Raw genomic sequence first — 22,469 nt, 5'->3', positions numbered from 1 at the left:
CATTTCCCTGGGGTAAAGATTAGTGTAGATGGATGGATATGCGCACACCCGGCTGAAGCCATATACCTCCCCCCTTCTTCATTTTCACCACAATCATACAACAATCATCACATGACATATCAACAATCTTTTGCTTGTTCTGAAGTGGTAAAGTTGAGTCCTGATGCAAGAGCGAAAACACAGACGACTCGGCAAGATGAAACCACGGCTGGTGTGCACGATGGGCGACTGTTCATGAAGTGGTCAGTATTGGCAACTACTGGCCCGTTAAAACCGCAAAATGTTTCAGTAGAAAAAGGTAAATAAAAAAAGACGGTAAAATCAAAACGGCATCCGTTCAATGCCACCTTCAACCACCAGGTGGCAAAACTGTACTGGAGAACTAAAGATAGATGCAACATGCCATCGTTTTTTTTCTTTTCCCATTGTTTTTTTTTCTTCTTCTTAACATCGACACACAACATCTGTGAACAGATGAGGAACAAAAACAAGTGGTTCTTCAAAAAGAAAAGTTATTTTCATGTATAACAATAGTAAACAAGGGGGATTTCGTAATAAGAAACCCAGCAGAAACAAGGTTGCGTGGTAGTGCAGGAAAAAAAAAATGAATACAAAAACTTCTCTCAGAACACTAGACAGACGAGGGCGACACGGAGATTCTCCTCCGAACACAAACCACAGAGAGAGAGAGAGAGAGAGAGAGAGGACAGGATAAAAAAAGTAGTGGATAACAAGGATGTTTCTCCTCTTTGTGGGGTGCAACAGACTCTTGTTGGAGGGGTGGTTGTGATGGTGGGGGGGGGCACTTGAACACACGTTCGGCCTCAGCCGCCGCCCCTGCTCTTTCTCTTCTCCCTGACGCCTCCGCCCGTCACTCCATCCAGTCCCCTTCGTCGAACTCGGACTCGTCCTCGGAGTCGGAGTACTCGACGGCGATGCGGCGGGACAGGATGGTGGCCACATCGTTGCCGACGCGCTCGTGCTTAGCCTCCTGCTCTCGCTGCTCCTCCACTTTCCGCAGCTGGATGCCTGCAGGTGAAGGAGAAAGGAGGGCGGAAGGAGGCTTTAACTTTTGATGTTCTCATATCATGGTTTATTGAAGCAGAATATAATTGCCATAGCTGCGGAATGTGTAATTTAAAGCCGCACTAGGCAAGAAGTTTTATGTCAAAATACACCTGTCTAATCGGCCTAAACCATGAAGTTGGGCTGCAATAGAGACCGTAAGACTGGACCCACCTTTTCGGATAGCTTCCAGCAGGACGCTGCGTGCGTCGCTGATGGGCGGCAGGTTGGCGGGATGGTGCCTCTTGGACCCCGCATCGTGGGCGTGGGGCGGCGGGGAGGCCATGGCTCCTGCTGAAGGGAAGGCCGGGACAGGGGGCGGGCCCGGTAGACAGGGGGAGGAGCTCCGCGCTCCGGGGAGGGGCAGAGGGGGAGGCGGCGGGGGCGGAGGCAGGACGGTGGCGTCCGATCGGCCCGGCATCGGGCCCTTGTCCAGGACCTGCTGGAGACGGGCTGGGGAGGACGAGTGGAGGGGAGGGGCCACGGGGGGAGGCGCGGGGTGGAGGACGCCCGGGGCGATCTGGAGAGGGGCGGGCGGCGGGGGGATGGCCGGGGGCTGCTGCTGGACCGGTAGGGGAGGGATGGGGGGAGGAGGGGTGCCCCGCATGCCCGTGGAGGGCAGCGGGGGAGGCGGAGGGGGGAGAGGCGGAGGCGGAGGAGGGGGAGTGTTGGAGTTGAGGCCCGCTGTCCGGGCCGGAGACTGGGGTCTGCTGTCGGAAAAGCCCGAACTGGAGCTGGAGGGAGGGAGAGAAAGAGAGGAGAGAGGTTGAGGGAGATAGGAGAGAGAGAGTGAGAGGCCAAGAGAGTCAGCCAAAAAGTCAATTCAAATCAAAATCAATTGTCAACTCTTGGCAAAGGAAGTGCAAGTCAAGTTCCAAGTCATTTTGCCCTGTTTTGTTCAAAATCAAAAATAAAGTGTTACCTTAGTTTACAAGACAACTGATTCCTTCTCATTTGAAAAAGGTGCAGCAGTGCGTCCCCTAACCAGGCTCAACTGCCACACAGCTCAACCTCATTCTGACAGGGATTGTGAGTGGTGGAGGTAATCACACATAGCTTTTTGAAATGCAGTGTTTTTGGAGAGGTTTAGAAGTCTGGATGGAGTGATAATGCTCCTAGAGGAGGTGTAACTTTGCCACAAGCCCCTACGAAACTGGAAATCACAGCATGCCGGAGGGTGCAATGCTTATTCAGGCTGCCATATTAGAGGGTGAAGGACATTATATATAGAAGAGGAGGAGTGAAAGAGTATCTAGACGTTAACTTGTATATTCGAGATGGAATGTAATCAGAAGTGGCCCATCATTCAGGCTGCATCCCAAGCTATTTGAGGCTGTGTGGGCGATCGAGCTACCGCACAGGACATCGCAGCACAAAGACCGACACGTCCACAATCAATTTTCTTTCTACAGAGAAAATTGCTTCAGACGTTTCAGCAAAAGCAGAGAGACAGGAGGGGGAGGCAGATTATGTGTGGAGCGTTTCCTCCGAGCGTACTTGAGGCTCTATCTGTACCAATATCTGCTCACCATATTAAGCTAAATGCGCGGAAGAATCTGGAGGGGGGTAAAGTGAGAGCAAAATGAGAAAAGGGAGATATGGAATGAGTCTATAAAAAAAAAAAGACAGAAAAGGAAGAAATAGAGAGACGCCGGATCCAAAGGTCAGAAAACGATTGAAAAATAAAAATAAACAAGAACAGGGATGGACGGAAAATGGTGAATAAGAGGAGAGCGTAGCTGTGAGGACCTTTGCAAAAATCATTGAGATATAGGCTTAGTCGCTCCTTCTGATCTCTCCATCCCTTCAAAGAGTGACGTATGCGGCAAAAGTCTGCGGCAGAAAACAACCTGTAATACCCTCAGTGGCCTTAACACTTTATTGATCCCTCCCTTCTCCTAGGCTTCCTTTTCTCTTCCCCTTCATTCCACAAGCCCTCCATCCATCCATCCATTACCACTCCATCTACCCCTTCTTCCCTGTTTTTTCTGCTCATGCTCTAACGGAGCGGAAAATCCTTGTCATCTCGACAGAACAAATGATACAAAACACAAGCTAAAAGTAATGGAATGCCACTCAGTGTGACCAATTGATCCCTAGGAGTAAAAGAAGCAGATACACAAATAAAAATCGATAGTGATGGGATTGCACTGTGTGTGTGAGTGCTTGTGAATCAGACATGAGGTCAAACAGTATTTGTGAATAATACCTCATGTTTGTTTTAATCTGCTTGGAGCACCAGATGGGTGGGGTTTACCGCATCGGGACAACTCAGATGTCAGGTAAGGTGTCAAAATACTTTTAAACTTTCTGGCACTCATAAGTAAGATGAAGCAAACCATAAAATGTGTTTGTACTTGTGTGTTGTCACGGTCTGATGTCTGACCTCAGTGTATTGTGTTTGTGTGTATTATGTGATTTTGTATAATACTACTATGCTATTTTGTATACCAGCCAAACGTTTCTTTATTTTGACTATTTTTGACATTTTAGAGTAATAGTAATAGTAAAAACTAGAAAATAACACAAATGGAATCATGCAGCGACCAAAACAGTGTTACACAAATCTATATCTATATATATCTTTCTTTAAAGTAGCCACCCTTTGCCTTGATGGAAAGGCAAAGGCTTTGGAAAGAAATTCATACATAGGATCAACTATTTATATTTGTCTAAGAAACAAATTCTGAGAATTTAAGCATTAGCGTTTAGACCAAAATGGCTTTCAGAGAATGAAAAAACATAGTACATTCAATCAGGTGTGTCCAAACTTTTGACTGGTAGTATATACGACTGCTACAACATTACTAGGTATTCGGACTATTACAACGCTATAAAACCCTATATGTGTGGTATGTGTTCATGTGTGTCCCACCTGATCATAGAGGGTGGTTTGATCTCTCCCAGCGAGTGCATGGGAGGCGGAGGCGGAGGGTCGTGGGGCCGCGAGTACATTCTGTCCCCGGTGCGGTTCAGCAGCTCGTTCATCTGGGTGTAGGGCAGCGCCGCCAGCGAGAAGGGCCCGTCCAAATGTTCCATGTACAATGGAGCCCTAAGCAAGGAGATACAGTGGAGCACATTTTCATAAAGTTAGTTACATTGTTTTTTGTATTGTTGGTTTCTATTATCCGATTCAGTTGTTCTCCTCTCACCTGCACAATCTGTTCTCTCCTTTCTGGCATTTTTTCAGGAGTTGAAATAAACTAAACACAACATCCAATATTGTGCCTCAGGCTAACAGCTCGCACACACACACACACACACACACACACCCACACACACACACCTGTTGTCGTGGTAGGCTGCCGAGCCGTTGGCCTCTCTCTGCTTGTCTTCAGGTTCGTCCTGGGCGAGCTCTGCACCCAGCGCCAGCTTCTGCCACTCCTTCTTGCGGTCGTGGGGCGCCCGCGGTACCTTGTCCGGCTCCTGGGGACGGTCTATCGCCTTCAGCTTAGGTAGGGGAGGGGGGTGGGGGGTGGGCAGGTAGAAGGAGATGATGGTGTGGGATGTAATAATACAGGAGCGTGTTAGGAGGAAGAGGCGGAGATGGTTTGGGAACGGAGAGAAAGAAAAAAAAGTGAAGGGAGGACAGAGGGAAGGGAGAGGAGAGAGATGACAGATTAGCTGCTGGTCTACAGGTGATTTAAGACAAAAGAGTCAGTGACAGAATCTGCCTGTTACTCATTGTAAGGAAAGGCTGAGGTGAGATTTACAGTCGGAGACTTAAAAGTAGGAAGAGAAACATGACGGCCAAGAGAAGCATCTCACAACTATTCAGGTAAGCTATCTGTGTGTGTCTGCGCACACAGACAAACATACACACACATCCATATTCAAATATGGATCTAAGTTGGCATTTATAACATTAATACTCCTCTCTGGATATTGAATGCTGCTACACCCTCTCTATTTATTTAAACGCGCCACATAAAGATCCACACACACTTTACCAAAGCCTGATTCTTTTGGTCTGTTCTCCTTGATTTTACGCAGCAGCTGTTGTCATAGCGACAACTCTGAGCAATATGGAATATTCACATAGACAGTGTATTGTGCTAGCTCTCTGAAGATACCAATCACATGGCTGTTTAAGGAGCAGGACTCTACAACACTACACAGAAAAGAAAGGACTTTCTCACATAAGTCTGGGAACAGGGAATGCTGTTGAACTGACTAAGAACAGATAACTTAACCGTACTTGTACACATTTTAAATAAACTCTGAAAAACATCACATGTACAGTAATTAAGTAACAATTTGCAAGGATTTTACCTGTTGTTAAAATCAACAGCACTCCCTGATTCCCAGACCAAAGCATGACTTTGAATCTCAGCACACATTGGTTTATAAGGAAATGTAGCAGCTGTAGCAGAAATCACACACACACAGTGTTTTGAAATAAAATCGCTGTATTTTTCACATACCTGCCCTGGAAGGTCTAAGTACCTATAGACCTGATCATACATGCGGGGGTCCTGCAACTACAAGAACAAAAACAAAACCACAAGAGAAGCACCGGGGGGTGAGGGGAGGGGGGCAAAAAATCAACACGGCACAGGATTCAGCACAACACCGCTGCACACAGTGAGCGGGGACAAAACACGGGGAGCGGTGAGACCGAGTGGGACAAAAGGGAAAGAGAGGAGAAAAAGAAAAAGTGCTGTTAAACAGAAAATGACAGCGTGCACAGCTGGGGGACGTCACAATGCAGGCAGGACGCAGGACACAGTCCGGCGCAAACATATCATTTAAGCACACTGGGAAATAACAGAGAGAAGACTGTGGTAGAAAGAGAAAGATCTCACTGGAATGGGAGGACAAGCTACAAAGGCATATTTCTAGATGTGGGGAAATAAACTTTCAAAACTACAATAGCACACACTGGAGAATGACATGCAAAACACACACACACACACACACATATACACACACACGCAAGCCAACACAAAATAACACATAGCAGGTTATAGCACAACAAGGGAACTAAAATGAAGAGGGGAGGGGGCATATAACAGTCCAACTAAACATTGATATGCAAAGCACCTTCTTTAACATTCCAGACAAATATATTCTATGAGTTTATTTGTAGACTGAACATACAGGCTTATGCATTCAGATTAGAAAGTAATATACAGTTCTGATATAAACACATTTTCTAACTGAACCAGCACATATTTTAGGTTTATGTCATGAGCTTAAGCAGGAAGGCTGGCAGCCATAACAAGATCAGGGAATGTGCAAAGTGCAGCATGAGTCGAATAAAACACATATTCTACTAACTCCCTTGACAAAAACACATACAAACACATTTTCCCCGCTTGCTTTCTAGCTTGTGAGAAACAAACCATCATCACAATCCCATTTCTATTAGTAGCAAAACCATGCAGATTGTGTGTATCTGTTTGTGTGTGTGTGTGTGTGTGTGTGTGTGTGTGTGTGTGTGTGTGTGTGTGTAGCACTTCCCCCAGAAGTTTTTCTTGGCATGGGAAAGAAAGAATAGGCCTCTGACACATAATTTCCAGCATGTGACACTAGCACTCTCCATTGAAAAACCAATACTAATTGATTTCTTGTATGCAATGTGGCTCCTCCAGGGTGGCCCACCCCGCTTATTCAATAACAGAAGAAACACTGATGTGTGTGTGTGTGTGTGTGTGTGTGTGTTTTTGCTATGCGTGTGCTGGTGTTTGGATGAAACATGCTGGCTGACAGGCGGCTGATTCAACCCGACGTGGGTCGGGGACGGCATCTGCTCTGGTTTGGCTAACTGATGTTGATTTTGCCCCCGCCCGCCCACTGCTGTGGCTGGGCTGGTGGAGAGCGAGCATGGGAATAAATCCTAATGGTAATGCACATTGATTAGGTTCTGATTCATCACGGCCCATTACCGCTGATGAAGCACTGGCTAAGGGTGAGGCGCTGCGCTCAAGCATACATGTGCACACACACACACACACACACACACACACACACACACACACACAGCTCTAATGCCCTGCCCCAGCACATTTATATCTGGACGCCAAACTGGATATCATTTATTTCCAACGCGAGACAGCGGTAAATTCTGACAACACCGACTGCTACGGCCGACAGAGCTGCACCAAAAGGTCAAATATTTTAACTTATCATCCTCTGCCGCAATGTTTTTTTCCAACCGTGTGTTGGGCCTCTCGCAATTCAGCCGATTCTTTTTAGGGAGGACAAGGGACACAGAAGCTCACATCAGACGCTGACATGTAATTTTCAAGAATAGTTGCACGGACTAACCTCTGACTTCCTGGAAAGTTTGCGGAGTGAAAAATGTTGCGTCTTAGAATGATCAAAATAGAAAAACAAAACCAGCGAAAAGAAAGCCATGCAGCCTGGAGGACTCGGCAGAGCACATTTGCAAATTTAACTGATTATGCTCTCATACTAACCAGAGGTTTTTTGGAATATTATTATGGGATTTCAGCGCTATTTATATTACAGTGAGGAGTGGCAGGGGTAGACATGCAACACAGGTAAAGAGCCAAATGCATAACGCCATGAGAACGAGACAAGCAGCTAAGCCTGCTGTCCCGCAGAGCGCTACAGAGTGAAGTTCCCATAATGAGAATGCGAAAACAGTCTTTCTTAATTGTAGAAAGGGAACGAGTAAACAAGGGTGGGAGGTGAGGGTATGAGGGGCGCTGGAAGAATCTGTGTTTGTACGTATGAGACAGAACAAGAAATAGAGCGTCTGCGGTGTGTGTGTGTGTGTGTGTGTGCGCGTGCGTATGTCACTGCCTTTATAAATGTAGCTAATTTCAGAAGGCCGTGCGCCTCAGCTAGGTATTCATCCTTCATCTGAATGCAGCAGCACTGTGTCGGAGAGTGTGTCGCGCTGTGTAAGCACTGCGCGTGGAAGTGAGCGTGTGTGCGCTTGTGTAATATTTATAGATTTATGCGTTATGTACGGAATGCATCCTTGTACGCGTGTGTGCTTGTGTTTATGTGTAGTTTTGTGTCCGTGCGTGTTATGTGCGTGACTTTGTGTGTCTGCGTGTGTGCAGTTTTGTGTGTGCGTGTTAAATGTGACAGACTCAGCAGATCTGCAGCCACGGTGCTGGGTAACTAACCCCCACAGGGAGGCCCTCGGAGGCCCACTACCACTCGACCACCCCGGGGCTGACAACACACACACCCCTCACACCATACACACACACTGCTGCTGCTGCTCCATCTAATGGATTTGCATTGTACGCGCTTGTACAGTAATTATCTGAGGCTTCTGTTTTTCTGATGAGGGTAATTACAATAAGGTAATCATTGGAGAATTACGGCACACAAATTAATCTCTGTAGAAAAGTTTGGCTGTGGCATTTTTTGGATTGCATTATCTTACTATTCTGCATTATCATGAAGCCTGACGGCGATATTGAAGAAAATGTGTTTGCGTGTCACTGCCTTAAGGGCTTTGGAAATAGCAAGCTTTCAAACAGTGCTACAATTAAGAGCGGTATGATGAATGTGAAATGCAGGTGATGCCTTCATCACCAGAGAAACAAATGTGCATCTGCAGCTATGCGTAGTAGCTATGTTTCCATATCTGTATATATGTGTAGAAACGCCTCGGAAAACCAGTCCTTACGCCAGAAAATGTGAGGTTAGGTGTGAGGGATTGTGTTTATGTTAGTTTGACCGGCAAAGAGAGGTCTGCAAGGCAAGAGGTCGTCTAGAGAGAGCTACCATTCCAAAGCAATGTGCAGTCAACTGAAAACCAGATCTGAAATGTGACAGATCTGAGGTGTCTTGCTGTTAGAGGAGTTATGGCTGCGTCCCAATTTCCTTTTCTTGCACTCTTCCCCATTCTACTTCACAGATATGAAGGTATAAGTGCAGTGTTAAGATTTTCAAAAAAGGAACTAGTGAAAAATCTAAGGGTAGAATCAAGAATCTTCAATTTCAAGGGGAGTCGAACACTGTAATACAACAATTTTACCTTTTTTGAGGGGGAAAAAAATCACTGACAAAAGGTCTGTAATGTCTGCTGTCCTACCCCTAATGCAGAACTGGGATGCAGTCAGGGCAGGTGAGTATTGGAGGGGGGTTAGTAGTGGGGTGGGGGGCTCAGTTGTCCACAGCAAACCAGAGGAAGGGGTGCAGAGAGTGGGATAGGGGGGCAGCAGGCTAACCCAAGGGTTGTGGGGGTCCAGTGGAGGGGTTTTGGGGGGAGAAGGTCTTACCTCTGGGAGGGTGAGGAAGGGAGGAGGGGTTTCAGAGGGGACTCTTACAAGGCCCTCCGGACACATAAGATAAGGCATTTCCAGCTGCACAGTTAGACACAATAGAGACCAGAGTTCACAATAGAGGACGGGAACAAAAGAAGGGGGGAAGAGAGAGAAACAGAGTTAAAGAAGGAGATCCTTAAGTGCGCAGAGGCAGCATCCGGTCCACTCTCTCGGCTTGTTGGAGAGCATCCGTCATATGGGACCGTCTGAATGTGGTGTGACAGCGTCTTGGTTTGACGTCATTACTTTCCTCATACCTGTCCCTTGGGGCAAAGCATCCATACGCTGGCAAGTATGTAAAAATGACGGCAATGACATGGAAGAAAGTGCTGTCCTCTGATGTCTAGGTACAATCCAAACTTCAGGTGATATAGCTTCAAACGGCTGTCATGGTTCTGTTGCTAGCTAATCCTGTGTATACCAAGCTGATGTTTTTCACTTTTATCTACCAGTGAAGAATCAAGGAGGGAAATACAAAGCCACTTTAGTGAATAATTTTCTTTGCTGAAATGCAAATCTCTGCTTTAATAAGGTGTTTGCATATCATCTACATCACTCTAAGCACACTTAACAATCCTCATGTGTACAAAGGTGTTATTTAAGCAGAAAAAAAAAAGAAATTTCACAACTGGTTCTCTATTTAGTCTGAAACAGGACTTAAACCAAAAGGCAGTGTAGTGCATGCTGTATTGTGGCTTGGACCAGGCGGGCTAACATACTTTATGAACATGTTCCATTGCACTAGGCTCTTGTAAACATGGCTTTTTACACTACGATACATTTGGTTTTCCAGTTCAGTGCAATTCAATATGCTTTGCTGGCACGGAAGTTGAGCCCAATAGTGCCAAAGCATCAAGATAAAAGGTCAAAGTTTTTACATTAAATCCATTTTCCCTCCCTATATCAGTATGTGCATCACAGCACCTGAGCAGTGGAGGATATCAGTTGTTGATATTCAGCTCCAACACTCCGACTGTCCACCGCAGTATCAGAAGTCTGGGTGTAAGACATTAATGTTTGTGGAGGAGCAATGAAGTTCAAGTCGAACCAAAACTACACCCTTTCTCCCAATATCTTTTCCCAGCCCAAATATCTTGAACAGAAAGCCGAGCGGTGAGCTGTGCCTGGTGACGGACAAAAAGCCCAGTGTCTGTGTTGACAGTGGAACAGGCTGTGATGTGTGCAGCTGCTGTGGCCCGTAGCAGGGCCCTGGTTGGGGGTGTCAGTCCCGGTCCGTCTCTGCGTCTCGCTGCTTCAAGCCCGCTGTCTCGATCTCTTGAATGGACCTGAGCAGTTGCCATGGCAACCGCGGCAAGGGGGGTAAAGGGATTGGATACTTTTGCGGAGGCAGGGGAGGGGGGTCGTAACTCGACACTGTAAACTTGTGTCTGAAAGCAGTAATAATGGGGGTAGTTATGGGTGCTCTGTGTTTACTTTTATGTGTTTGGGATGAGGGTGCAGAGAGAAATGTCCTCTTATGGTCTTTAAAGTGGCTTTTTGAGACGTATCCTTGGATGACTCAAATGGATAGAGAGCATTGACTTTTTTCCAAAGTTATCATTAAGCAAATGGTAAAAAATGGCTATTGTTTGACTGTACAAAATACGCAATAAGCACACACACACAGTCCACGTTACTATAGATAGTATATAGGCCTAAATATATTATTTAAGACTGTAGCTTATGCAACCTTCATACAGTATGTGTCGCTCAACCCATCCTGGCAAATGGTCTGAACGGAGCTGTGGACCAGCTGGTCTTTCACAGCTCCCTATCCATTACACCAGACACCGCCATTGCAAACTTAAGCTCTTGTAGTCACCTGATACTTTGACATTTTGGAATTTAGCTGCCTATTTTTCTTCACCAGCCACTTGTGACAATGTGGGGAAAAGTTTCTATACTGGCCCTTCAGTTAATCAAGCTGGCTCATTAGCTTGCAACTAGGGGCTCCCGCTGGTTTTAATGAGGACTGCTAGCAATGCTAACGAGCCATTTTTAGGGTAGGACAAATACAGAAAATATTTCCCTGCACTGGGACAAGTATATGAGATAGGAGAAAATAAGCTGAAATTCAAATGTCAGTGTATTCCATTAGGATGCATATGAGCCCGATAATGAGTGAGGAGGAGAGGCAGAGCCGAAGGAGAGTCTCCACAGGGGATCCAGACACTAGAGACAAACCCGGTGTGGACTGGACTCACATACTGATCTCACAGAGAGGCAGTTATGCTCTCTTTCTTTCTCCTTTTCCCCTCTGATGCCAATTTTCTCTCTATCTCTCTCTTTCTCTTTCTACTGTGCTTCTGGTCCTTGTCTTTCCTGAACTGCATCTCTCTCACTCACCGACTGGCTCACCACACAGTCTAGTACTAATCCACTGAGAGTGATGCTAACACAGGAGCTAATGAGATTAAGACACTGCAGGTTTCGTTTCCCTCCCCTCTGCCCTGTGCTGCTTTCCATTTATCACTGGCTACTAATCTGTGTGCCTGTGTGTGGTGTTGTGTGTGTGTGTGTGTGTGTGTGTGTGTGTGTGTGTGTGTGTGTGTGAGAGAGAGAGAGTCAACTATTAGTAATCTGACTCAGTAAGAAGATGGAGAGAGAGCAAGCGAGAGATGCGGTAGAGGATAAAGAGAGACATGCAGGGATTCTTGCACGTCTCGCTTTCTTGCAAAAGCATTCTTGGCTTCAGAAGGAGGGTTGGATTTGCCCAGCTTTTTATATTATTATTGGTCAGTGAATATATCAAAGCTTGCATACTGAATCATCACTTTTTCTGAGGAGGAAACCCGCCTGGGTCGAAAATGGCATTATGTTCCAGCCTCCCCCATTTCTATATCTCTGCTAACTGCCCCTCTTCCTTTGAGCGCCAGTTTCCAAATTTTAGTAGTGCAGAATTCAATTAAAATATGGTCTCAGTTCAAAAGACATTTTGGTTTTAAAAGCGTAAGTAGTTTCTCTCCTCTTTCCTTTAACCACCTCTTTCCACCTTCAGATTCCACATTTTTATTCTGGCACAGACGTGGGTTGGTCTTTTTTAAAACAATCTTTTTAACGATGAAACATTCATATCATTCGACACATCAGGGAGCATAATGTTCCCTGATCTCACTTTTTCACATATCTTCAGGCATGCAGCTTTGGTTCTAAACAGTTTTCTTCATTCCCTAATCCTCCATATACTGTTCTTAATCTTAATCTTATTCCCTACAACAGAGATCTAATCTCTATAGTATATGATACAGTCCAAACAGTGACCCCCTTAAACGGGATAACACCCAGGCAGATTGGGAACTCGACCTAAGCAAAGAAATCCCAGAAGAACTATTGAGGAAGAGGAAGTATTTCACATATACATACTTCTTTCTGTGTAAAACATTAGTCTTGAATGGCCTGGTTGTCACTTTACTCCAGGCTCCCTGGGTCATATGGTCTGGTCCTGTCACACCCTGGGATTCAATATTTGAAACTTTGTCTTTCCTATGTGGAAAGACCCAAACCCACTGATGGCTGTTTTTCACCCAAAACCCCCTTCCTTAATTCAGTGGATTCAGGAGGTGATGTCTTCACTAAAACCTGAAAAGGTCAGGTACACAATGGAAATTTGACGAGACCTGGTCTCCATTTATTGGCCATGCCAAGAACTTGTCCTTTACCTGAAGCACCTTATTGTCTGATTACTAAACCTGTGTATTGTTGTGTAGAAATCTGCACTGCTACACATTGTTTTCTTGAGTGTACCGTTTGGATTTTTGTTATATTTTTATTTTTATTATTATTTTTTTTTTTGTGTCCAGTGTATGTACAGTTTTATTTCTGTAAAAAGAAAGGCGAGATGTGCAGGAGAGAAGAAGTAAGAGTGAAGATTGATTGACACTAGGGAGGAGAGAGAGAAAGACAGAGAGGAAGCTGGAACACTGTCTGTCTCTGATAGTGTCCTTCACACTGACTGACAGCTGGCATGGCCTATCAGGTCCCACACACTGTAGCCGCATGGTAGATTTTGACTTTCAAGAATTTGTCTGTGCATGTGTGTGTGTGTGTAGAATACTAAAACTGTTAAAAACTATCATTAAGAAAAATGTAGTCAGAAGCAAAAGATTATATTTGTAACTTTCTAATGGTCTGATAATAAAGCAAAGCACTTGCTCCCCTCTTTCCTTAATTTTCTTATTTATAACTACACATTTACACACACACACACACACACACACACACACACACACACACACGGAATGCTATGGCTGAGAGGCATATTAAGAGGATGCACCACTCAATGAACATCAATGCTTTACGCTCAGACAGACTAAACTTAACATCACCAATGTGTATGTGTGTGTGTAACTCCAATATTCCCATTACTAACTCTTTCAATGGCAGATTCTGCACGCATTCCACAAACACACACATAAACTCTCTACACTGTATTTGCCCTGATCCTCGTACGGGCCATTTATCCGCCATGATGGTAACTCAAACCGACAAATATGTGTGTGTAATTCCTCTAATCCATCCTGGTTTCCCTGAATGTCTTCTGGGCCTTTCCATGGGGTCTGTCCAGCTGCCAGTGTGGTGGAGAAGGAAATGAATAAGGCTTTACGAGATGAGGCCACCCGGGGCTTTCATTAGAGTGAACTCACTGGATAGAGCTTCAGCTACATTCGTATCAACCTAACCCTCTTAAGCAAATGAGGTCCATCTACTGTGGCAATTGAGGCTTTTGCCTACGCACGAAATGTCCATGTGTGGATTTCATTTTACTTTAAAAAAAAAAAAAATCCTAGGTATGTTTATTATGCTATTATGGAGCTGGTGAATACAGATCTATAGAAGAGAAACATCTAAATATCCCTAATTTTACTCCCACAGTGATTCTCTTCATCCTCCCAACCAAATCCTCTCTTGGCTAAACAACTCTGTGACACACATGCCATACTCACAACCATTAAAAACCCCATAACCGACAAATTATATCCTCGTCATACAGAGGAAACCTCAGTGGGAAATTATATTCCTCATTGGCTGGTGACATGACTGCAAAAGGCTTTGATTGGCTGTGAGGGGTCAGAGTATGGGACACGCCCTGCTTCCCACGCATGGAAACGCAAGCTGGTGCTGATTAGAGCCCCACTGGGCCCCTGGTGCTCGGGGTGGTAGACCCCTCCATCTAAGAAGGGGCTCGACGCTCTGTAACCTAGAGTTTGTGGGGCGGAGAGGCTTTCTACGGCTGTGCAAGCGCTTCCTCATTTAATTTGTGTGTGTGTGTGTATAAAAAGCCAGGATACACAAGCAGCGCTCGTGAGATTGTGTGTGTACACAAACCTCCCTTACGAGGCTGTGTGTATGTGCTGGTGTGTATAGAGGCAAAGAGGCGACACGCAGTGAAAAGCGGGGGCAAGCGAAGAGCAGATGCTCCCATTAATTAGATTTAATAACCAGACAACTCAGAACGAAGAAGACTGACTGGAGGAAGAGTTGATTAGCGTGTGTGTGTGCCGGCTAATTAATGCATTAGACTATATGATATGATGCCAGGCCTGTGTATCAGTGGAACACCCTGACTGTCATTTGAGTCTGATCCAAGCAGGAACAATGGATCAATATAATTGCTGAGGTTACAGGGCGCCTCTTGTTCACGCTCACCTCATGTCTTCCTCCTCCACAGAGCCTCATTAACCTCAGTGTGGAAGTGTGTGTGTGTGTGTTCATGTACCCACATCCTTCCTTTAAATCACTCGCCACCGCTACCCTGCCGCAGACCTATTACAGCAACCACAGGGCCGACGACGCCACCCCCGATCATCCAATGAAAAGACAGCAACGTGGTGACTGCCGCTGCTGTGGGCCAATGAGGGTCCAGCCTTACCTTCTGTTTCCTCCTCTCCTTCCTCTTGTCTTCTGTGTCCTGCAGCATCTTCTCCCTCCACAGGTCAAAAAAGTAGGAGGGGTTGGTGTAGAACTTGAGACCCTCCTTCCCGTCGTCCCTGGAGGAGGATGAAAAGGAACAAAGGAAGCTCAGTCGGATCATTACATAGGCTTTCAACAGGGTTTAATTTTATTTTATTCTGAGAAGTGGTAATATTTTTCCTAAAATTTCCCAAGGTTTTTAGTCAGTTGTTGAGTTTTGTCTGGGCGAGCTCTTATAAATCTCAGGCAATACAATTCCATGATGTAATAAGATTGCAATTTTCTTGATCTTGAGAGCTCATAAAAGCATAAAAGAATCATAAATTTCAGAAATCTGAAATTTTTGGAAAACGTCTTGACCTTTGGAGAATACCAACTTTAAACTTAATTTCACTTGTTTTCCCCTTCAACCATTTATCCATGTGACGTCTCCTTTATTTCAAGCAGCAGTACAACATTTTGTACTTACTACTAATACAGCGAACGAAGGATAGCGAGAGAAGGGCAAGGGGCCGGAAAAGCTAAACTGCTACTATAAGGTATTTTTCTCTTTATTTTACATTATTTTTATGAGAAGAATATGGGAATCCCTGAAAAATGGAGAGTGAGAACAACCATTCTTCTTTTCCTGTGCCCCGCCCTTTCCTGCCTTTGTCTGCTCTCCTTTATGAAATCATCTCTGTTTACTACGTGTCATGACTCATTGCTTATGTCCTACATCACCATCCATTCCCTCTTAACTCCCCTCCTTTCTGTTTTCTTCGCCTTCAGTAGACAGGACTTTGTGGTTGGTGGTCGCTGCGGGACCAGCGCCATGACGACAGGACGGGAAACAAAAAGACTCCTGACAGACCGAGGTAGTTATCACTTCAAAGGCCCCCCTGACAAGGCAACTGATTATCATAGACAAATGCCCACACAGGCTGGCCGGAAATGTCATATGATATCAATGTGGGAATAAGCCTCGTAAATTGCCAGCCTGATGTCTCTCTCTCTTCCCTTCTTGCTCTCTCACTCGGTATCTGTCTCCATAACTCTTTCTCTACCATCTCGTTCATTATCAAGCGATCAATTTATGGAAGTATGATGGACGGGCTGTCTGAGTCCGCAGCCTTGGGACCATCTGCGGTTATAAAAAGATTAAAACTGAAATTTAATCTGTTCATCAGGATCCAGGATCTACTAAGACCTAATTTACAGTATGCAGCACTAAAATACAACTGGACAACACAAGTAATCAAAGTGTGATAAGGTGCAAGAATCCAAGTCACAGAACTACTCAATAACAATATGTTTTCTATGTGCAGCAGCACTATTTCAGCAGTTTGGTTCCACTTTCAATACAGCAATCATGCCAAGATGTGATTTGCCAATTCATATTTCTAAATGTGACCTGATTAACACTGATGCCAGGTGGCTGGTGCTGGTTATCCTGCCAAAGAGCAAGGTAACAGTAATGACCCAAAATCTCTCTCTTTAATCTGTGATTGGCTCATTCATCTTAGTAGTGACAGAGTTGAAGGGCGTCTTAAACAGCATAATGTACCAAGTGATAGTAAAATTCAAACTCATAACAAAGCCGTTCTTGGCACATGCGTACGATTCAATGGCAGAGATGCTACTTTGCACTCTAACTTGAACTTACTCATAGTTGGCTTAACCCAGTGTGGGCCATGCTGTGAGAAACAATTAAGAGCAAGGAGACACAGCATGAAAAGGAAAGGCTTCAAAAAGCAGGGGGGAAAGTTTAATGATATGCAACACAACAAAGGGAAGAAAATAGAGTTCAACAGTAGGATAAGGCAGAGGTGGAGTGAGAGGCAGCGCGCGAGTGTGTCGGGTGTGTGTGTGTGTGTGTGGGGGGCGGGGAGTATGTGCATGTCTGTTTGTGTAAATCATTATGCATGATATTCTCTCTCTGTATATTTGAGGTGTGTGTGTGTGAGTGAGAGAGAGAGAGAGAGTGGGGGTGAGAGCAGCAGCTGTGCTCAGGGTGGATCTGAAGAATAACAGCCTGGGGAGGTGTCCCAGGCCGCCTCCTGGTGTGATGTGCAGCAAGGAGAGGAGAGGAGAGGAGAGGAGAGGAGAGGAAGGGAGAGGAGAGGAGAGGAGAGGAGAGGAGAGGAGAGGAGAGGAGAGGAGAGGAAAAAAGAAGAGAGGCGAGGTGAGGAGAGGAAAAAAGAAGAGAGGACAGGTGTGGAGAGTGGAGGATAAGAGAGGAGCGCAGCGAGGGGGAGAAAGAGAGGGAGAAAGAGAATGAATGGGCGAGCGAGTCTAAAGATCAAGATAAAGGCAGAGTAATATGAATTATGAATCACGAGTATGAAATCACTGCCAGCAACGGTCCCAGCCAGCCACTCAGTGCTTATGAACAAATCACCTCAGAGCCAGCCATGCCAGGTTTCCCATTTCCAAGCATCAGGATATATTCAGTGCGGCAGAATTAAATGCTCTGGGATTCATTCAAGACTTAAAACAACGGGACGGGAACTAAAACTCATGTGGGTCCCGGGCTGAAAGAGAACCCCTGATGTGAGGAGTATGCCGTTTTTTTTTTACCTTTATTTATCCAGGGATGATTTTCCAGCACACACAAATTCACACCTGCCATGTACCTCTCTTTATCTCACACACGCACACACACACACACACTGTAGTAGAGCCACAGTCTTCTACTACTGGCAACTGAGCAACTCTATTGGTCACTTTCCCCGCCAGTGTGGGGATTTGAACCAGCGATCTTCCAGTCACAAGCCATTTTCTCTGACCTTTAATCTACCAAAGTACATACTGTTCTATGTCCAATACTGCACTTTCAGCTGCCTTAAACCTCTCAGTCTCAACAACAGCTGATGTGTAGCCTCCGGCCAGACACAAAGCCGCGCATTTAGAGTCTGTAGCCTGGGCCGGGGTCAGAAAATAGAGTCAAGCAGCCAGACACCAACACCTGCCTCTCAGCCGGTCTAGGCCATGTCAAGGCCGAGACACAGCGGTTAAATACACACCCACGACGGATTTAAAAACCACGGGGTACACCTGCACCTGTCTCCTTCCAGTGTGTGTGTGTGCATGTTTGTGTGTCTATTGTTCACACACACACACAAAAAAGACGGGAAGTCGTTTGGCCTGCAGCCATCTCCGACTGGCCCGGGCAGGACGGCGGTATTAGTTGGAGACGGGCCTTGTTGGATGTTGGTGGTGGAGGAATAAAATAACAGCGAGGGAAAGAAATGGAAGCCAGAAAGCAGCGGGGTGAGAAGGCAGAAAAATAAAAGGGTGGGAGTGGTGGCTAGCGGAGCTTTTCATGGATCATTCATCTTCAGCTGACTCCCTCTATTGCTCTGCTCGCCCCGGCCCGCAGCCTGAACTAACAGCCAGTGGAGATGCCTGGTGTGAAGAGGCACAGACACATCAATAATGATGCACTAACACATTCGGATGCTCTGGAAGGCGCACAAACAAGGGGTCCATATGCAAACAAACACGCACGCACACATGCACAAACACACACACAAGATTGAGCACTTACCCACACACAATCAATCCTGAGCTGAGTCGGACAAGCTTTGTATCCATTTAAGGCTACAGCTACCCTAGCTTGGGTTACATTTTCTATTTTCTGTGTGTTACCATGAGTTAATAAGTGTTTTTATGCAGGCAGGCAGAGCTTCTATGATCCTGAAGGGGCCACAAGAACAGCCATAATTCTCTGTCTGCATTCTGCACAAGCCATTCAGATACTTTTGTGCTAATGTGCAAGCGGTGCTATCAGTCTCTCTTTATGCCCGACAAAACAATACAAATGAATGTATTAATTCTTACTATTTACCAGACTGCTGACTGCGGAAACAGACAAATATATAAAAGGTCGACATGGCTAACATCATGCCAGGCTAAACAAAATTGCTACATTCGAGGGGAAAAGAAGATTAAATCTTCATCAAAATTAAATCTGACTTTTCTATTACTGAGCCATATTAAGATTTTTAGCTGAATATTGCAATTGAGATAAATGTGATTTTTCTACATAATGTCTTTTTCAGCACTTTAAAAAATGCCATAAAATCCCATTCAAGGGTGGGGTAGTTGGATGCTAATGCTTAGGATTTGCTTACAGTAAACATTAAGGATTTTCAATGACGTGCAACTTAATTAGTAGGCCAGGGATTCTGCACAGCACAAAAACCCCTTGTTTAGGAAACTGTTTGGGACATATTTTCCTCAGAGAAAAAAAACAGCAGCCGCTTACATTGCGAAACTCGCAGTTGTCAATAATGTGATTTTGATATTGTATTTTCAATTAACTGTGCAGCCCTACATTCAAATTCCTTCAATACTGAGAAGTAAGTCAAACAGCCTGGGTTCGGACCTGTAGGGTGTGAGGATGTTGAGGGGCGGTGGCTGCTCGCAGGTCTGGAAGGTCTCCTGCAACGGGACGGGCAGCGTCTGCCGGTCAAACAACTGCTGGTCCTGGATAGTGGAGCTCCTGAACGCCTTCCTCATGGTAATGTCCTGAAGAGACACTGGGGAAGGGACGGAGGGACGGAGAGAAAGGAGAAGAGGGAGGCAGGGAAGGATGGAGTGTGAGAGAGTTATGGTTATTGAGCCAGGTTCGGTGTGAAAATTTGAGAAACATGTATCTGTGCCTAGTGTGTGATAGACAAAGACAGCTATCAGCCTTCTTTCTTTGGCTTTACTTTACCAAAAAAATCATGTTCAGATATGCATTTGCATGCACGCACACACACACACACACACACACACATACACACACTCTCTTTTTATCTCCATCTCTGTGATGAACATAATAATTAACATTTGGCTCCATCTCATCATTATCATCATCAAAATCGACATTGACATCATCACTCAAACAGTCACAATTAGCATTAAGGAACATTAAACCCATCTGAAAGCATTGTCATCCACCCTTGGGCTAATGCTCTATTGTTTTCCTAATTGGCTAATTTCAATTTCCCCCAAAGCAAATCCACACATGAAGGCTAAAATGGGCTAGGCTAGGCTAGGGTCGTTTGTCAGAGGCTGTGAGAATAATTGCCCTTCTTTCATACAGAAACATCTGACATTTTGGGAGGGCAGAAGAATAACAGGGGAAAATCGATGCTGCACGGTCGAAGCTTTCAGAAAAACAGCCTTGAGAAATTGCTGAGAGGAGGAGAAAAACAACCAGACGATTGCTAACCCTCAATCTGGCAGGGCCAAGTAGAAACGGCAAGTCTTGGGAAGAAACCCAGAGAGTTGCAATCAGATCTGAATTATGCATGAGGGAATGACAAGTGGATACACTTTATTCCTGCCCAAGGGAAGACTGGAAAAGTCCACTGTTTTAGTTACAGATGAGAATATCATGTGGCATACAGATAAAGCATTGTTGTAGCCCTCTGTTTTTAACCCTTCTACCATGCTGCACAATACAATTTGACAGACTCTTTAATCCAACACTAAACTCTAACCCAAGGCAGAAGTGGAACTCCCTTAACCCAAACAATGTTAACAAAACAGTCTACCAATTGAGTCATCACAACGTCATCTGGACCTATTCTTACTAAATGAGACAAATAAAACCACTTTACTGTACAAAGGCCACAGTTTGACAAGCTACTCCAATACGATGTTCTACATTGTCGAGGTAAAGTCCGGGTAATGACTTCCACAGACTCTCTCTGTAATGGAGGGCCAGCCGCCTAAGGCACTGAAGTCTCACTATTAACAAACACTATCAGCAAGCCAAAGACTGAAAAGTAACGCTCTGGGAGAGAGAGGGGAGACCAGAGAGAGGGAGGCAGATAACACAATTGGCATGGACACAGTAGAGGAAGGGAAATGAAAAACAAAGAGAGAAAGAGATAAAAGAGGTGTTAACAGTAAAATAAAGAGAGGCAGAGTTGACATAAGAAAGTAGAACAGTGAAACAATCACGAGGAAGACCGACAAGGAAACGGTGAGAAGAGGATGGGAAATGAGTGAGAATTTAAAACAAACATGGGAACAGTGAGGAGACGATGCAAATGAAGAGAGGGAGGAAGGGATGGAATAGCGAGAGAAAGAGAGCGATAATAAAATATAGAAATAGAAAGACAGTGAGAGAGGTATCCCATGAGAGAAGTTCAGTAACCTGAGCAGAGCCAGAGGGTGCGTTAGACGCAAAGGACTTCACAGACAGCTGATGACATGAGGGAGAAACTCTAGCAGCCATATAGAGAGCGCAGACACACATACACACACACACACACACCTATACACACATTTGCCAAGGGACTCATGGCCTAACAGCTCTAGTAATGGCACTTCCAAGTCATTGGGGACTGACTGCTGAGGGCCACTTTCCGTCATTCCCTACAGGCGTCCCTTTCAGGATCATGACTGTCTGGTCAACAGAAATAAACTGAAACTGAAGGGAATGTCTTTTTAAATATCAATATATCTAATAATACTGACAGTAAACAAATGAGACCATGGTCAAGATGATTGGTACCCTCTAGCTCACACCAGTGATATTGTTAGTGCTGGTGTTAAAATTTAGATGAATTAAGATGAACCCTGGTGCAATCCAGTAGATTTCCCAAAAAATCTGGCCCGGTGGCACGCAATGTAAAATGCAGTGTAGAGGCCGGTAGAGGCTGCCAATCTTCTCGGCAATAGTCTTGTATGCTTTCGGTAATTATTCAATTATTCCCAAAATGTATGTGGTCATGATTTACTAATGCTGCATGTGTCAGCTTTAAGGATTTAGCTCATGCTCGTATCCAAAGCGACTTACAATGTGTGCAATGGAATAAGCTTCAAGTCCTACATCACCAACATTACAACCAATGATCAGAGCGCCCTGACAGTATTCCTGTGACCATAAGTTGATTGACATGTAAGACTTGAAGGGCCAGCAAAATAAATACAAAATAAAATCTAAGGACAGAAGAAGAAGCTGATTTTTGTCCAGGAAAACAAATACAAAAAAATATCTGGGGAGAGAAGTAGAAGTATTTTTTTTGTCAAAGTTGAGAGGAAATTAGAGCAAGTAGAGGAGGAAGATATGGGAAAGAGGATATGCACATTAAAGTGGTGCTTTTGTGATGCTTTATTGATCCCTGTGGGGCAATTCTCTTTTCGCTCGCTCCCATCCTCTGCCCACGGACAGCAGGCTGGTGAGCTCAGTTTTGTCCTTCAAATCCCTTCTTAAAACTCACTTCTATAAGCAGGCTTTTTTCCTAACTGTTCTTT

The 22,469-nt window shown here is 45.0% G+C and overlaps 1 protein-coding gene across 1 annotated transcript in view; it reads right to left on the bottom strand.

Annotated features, from left to right (window-relative positions):
- Window positions 1–777: 777 nt before the first annotated feature.
- The window catches only part of wasf1 (WASP family member 1), a 59,756-nt gene continuing 38,064 nt past the window's right edge, over window positions 778–22,469 (bottom strand). Inside the window, exons 4-9 of the mRNA XM_071512102.1 lie at window positions 19,600–19,753; window positions 15,190–15,307; window positions 4,352–4,515; window positions 3,941–4,117; window positions 1,240–1,799; window positions 778–1,029 (exon numbers count right to left, since the gene is read on the bottom strand). Of these exons, the coding sequence (XP_071368203.1) occupies window positions 872–1,029; window positions 1,240–1,799; window positions 3,941–4,117; window positions 4,352–4,515; window positions 15,190–15,307; window positions 19,600–19,753 (1,331 nt within the window). The 3' untranslated portion in view covers window positions 778–871. The remainder of the gene's footprint in view (window positions 1,030–1,239; window positions 1,800–3,940; window positions 4,118–4,351; window positions 4,516–15,189; window positions 15,308–19,599; window positions 19,754–22,469) is intronic.

The sequence above is a fragment of the Centroberyx affinis genome, unplaced genomic scaffold, assembly GCF_046629955.1.
Source record: "Centroberyx affinis isolate AG114_WGS23_722 - 3 ecotype Tasmania unplaced genomic scaffold, CSIRO-AGI_Caff_v1 ptg006088l_1, whole genome shotgun sequence".
In the NCBI taxonomy this organism is placed as follows: Eukaryota; Metazoa; Chordata; class Actinopteri; order Beryciformes; family Berycidae; genus Centroberyx; species Centroberyx affinis.
The sequence above is the reverse complement of the archived record's forward strand: the minus strand, read 5'-3'. Positions and strand labels throughout refer to the sequence as shown.